A 2,004-nucleotide genomic window follows, 5' to 3' on the forward strand; every position below is an offset into this window, starting at 1 on the left:
GACGAATAAGTTTATTGTGTTGTCACATTGTAATAATTTACTACTGCAATACAAACAATGTAAGAAATTTCTGGATGGATGATTTAAGCTCTTGTTGTTAGCATGAGTTGAGTTAGAGTTGAAGCAGAAATAGAAGGGGATTCCAGAATTAATTTTTACACTTTTCTAGTAAATACCTTTGGCTCTCGACATTACAGGATGGTCCAGAGGATCAGATTATAGATATAGAATAATCGTGATTTTGACGAATGAATTTCATAAAGTAAAGTAAGGAATAGTTTCCTTAGGAGAATAATAATTATCCGTTGGCAAAGAGAAGCGCAAGGGAACCCTTTGAACCTTTGATTGGCTAGGCGGGGTCTACATTACTGATAAGGTAGTTTTACAAAATATATTCGTTTGGAAGCTGCTTGAATGAAGCCACATGGGTAACGCTTGTGATTACGCTGTAGCTGCCACAACACTGGGGTATGCACGGTTAATTATTTACAAATATATGCACATGAGTATGAGTCTGTTTTCTGCGTGTGCACATAGCTTCGCCAGACCATAATGCAGTATACCATTATACACAAATCATAATCAGGGTGTCTCACAGCAAGACAGCAATGTGTCGTGTTGATTATAGTGCTCGTACACAAAACTATGTCCTGTGAATAATAGGCGAACCCAGCAACAAGTAAACAAGAAACAATAGCATGACGAGGCTGAATGGTGTCGGTTGCCCTCAAGGCCAGACTACGTTATCTACGCTAGTGACCCACTGGCAGCGCTATCGGACGCATAGATAGGGATGCCAAACTCAAGGTGATAGATAAGATAGGAGTGCCTGATAGGATAACGGCCGAATTACGCTGCATTATTGACAACATACATTTCACAATAGCACTGGGGCAGTGACCTACGCAAAAGATTTTTTTTTCAATGTGCTTTCCTTTTTGTGAGTTTTATTTTACAAAAATAAATTGTTTCAGAGTACCTGTCACTTCCTCCGTCTATTATTGGAAAGTGGCATTTGTTAGGTATGGGCAATCGAAAAGCTTGCACTGAACAAAACACAGTATTGCAGCGCATCAGTGACACTGGATGTCAGACAAGTGCCTGACTTAAGATCTGAACAACCATCGATTGGTCTGTTGTAACGTGTATCGATTTTGATAAACTTTTCCCTCCGAAATTTCCTGGATTCTTGAGAAAGTTAGCATCTCCGTTCAGGAGGGTCATATCTAGCAGACACGTTGTTTTCCTAGAGCTTTTACGTATTGAAGGGCCTCTTTGTAGCCTACAGATTATATACAGGCAACACTATACTATGGCGAAGGAAACTGTCACACAATAACCCAAAGCTTAATTCATTAATGACAAGAGAGAAGAATTAGACAGCGCCTCTTCTTTACTGTCTCGCCGAGTTCTCGAACCCCGGGTCGGACCAGTTGGATATGAGCTCCGTGTCGTAGTAGGAGTACCAGTACCACAGGTTCAGGAGGCCGTAGGACGCCGGGAAGAGGATGCGACTGACGGTGTCGATGGCGGAGACGGAGTTGACCGAGCGCTGGAGACACGCTCTCCGCTGCCGCTCCCGCCGGTACTGGTCGTCTCCTGTGGGAGAGAAGAAGGACGGAGTGAGTAGGTATAACCGCGAACGAGGGAATAGGGAAAAAATAAATAGTAAATGACAAAATCTGGCATGAGGATGATCCTGATATGATGCTTTTGGTCACAGAAACCTTCTCTCGAAATATCCGAAGGTAAGGCCATGGAATGCGGTTGTAAACCCGGCATCGCCATCTTCATGTTAAAACGCGCTCTTCATGCACGAAATATTCCTTTTCCGCGCGTTTCTTACTGCATTTCGAAATTCCTAGAGCAACGTGCAATCTTTTCCGGGAATACATTTCAGGACTTTGTTGAAAATCAGAGAAAGGATCTTGGACCAAGTATTCAAACCCATAACGATAACGGTAAAAGATATGCATACAGATATGTTATTAATAAAATGAAGGG

The 2,004-nt window shown here is 42.3% G+C and overlaps 1 protein-coding gene across 1 annotated transcript in view; it reads right to left on the minus strand.

Moving 5' to 3' along the window:
- LOC119582056 (gamma-aminobutyric acid receptor subunit alpha-1-like) overlaps positions 1-2,004 on the minus strand; it is a gene marked incomplete at its 3' end in the record, with an annotated part of 210,639 nt that continues 208,635 nt past the window's right edge. The window contains 1 exon segment of the mRNA XM_037930297.1: positions 1-1,599. Coding sequence (XP_037786225.1) covers positions 1,394-1,599 — 206 coding nt within the window.

This window comes from Penaeus monodon, chromosome 15, assembly GCF_015228065.2.
Source record: "Penaeus monodon isolate SGIC_2016 chromosome 15, NSTDA_Pmon_1, whole genome shotgun sequence".
NCBI lineage: Eukaryota > Metazoa > Arthropoda > Malacostraca > Decapoda > Penaeidae > Penaeus > Penaeus monodon.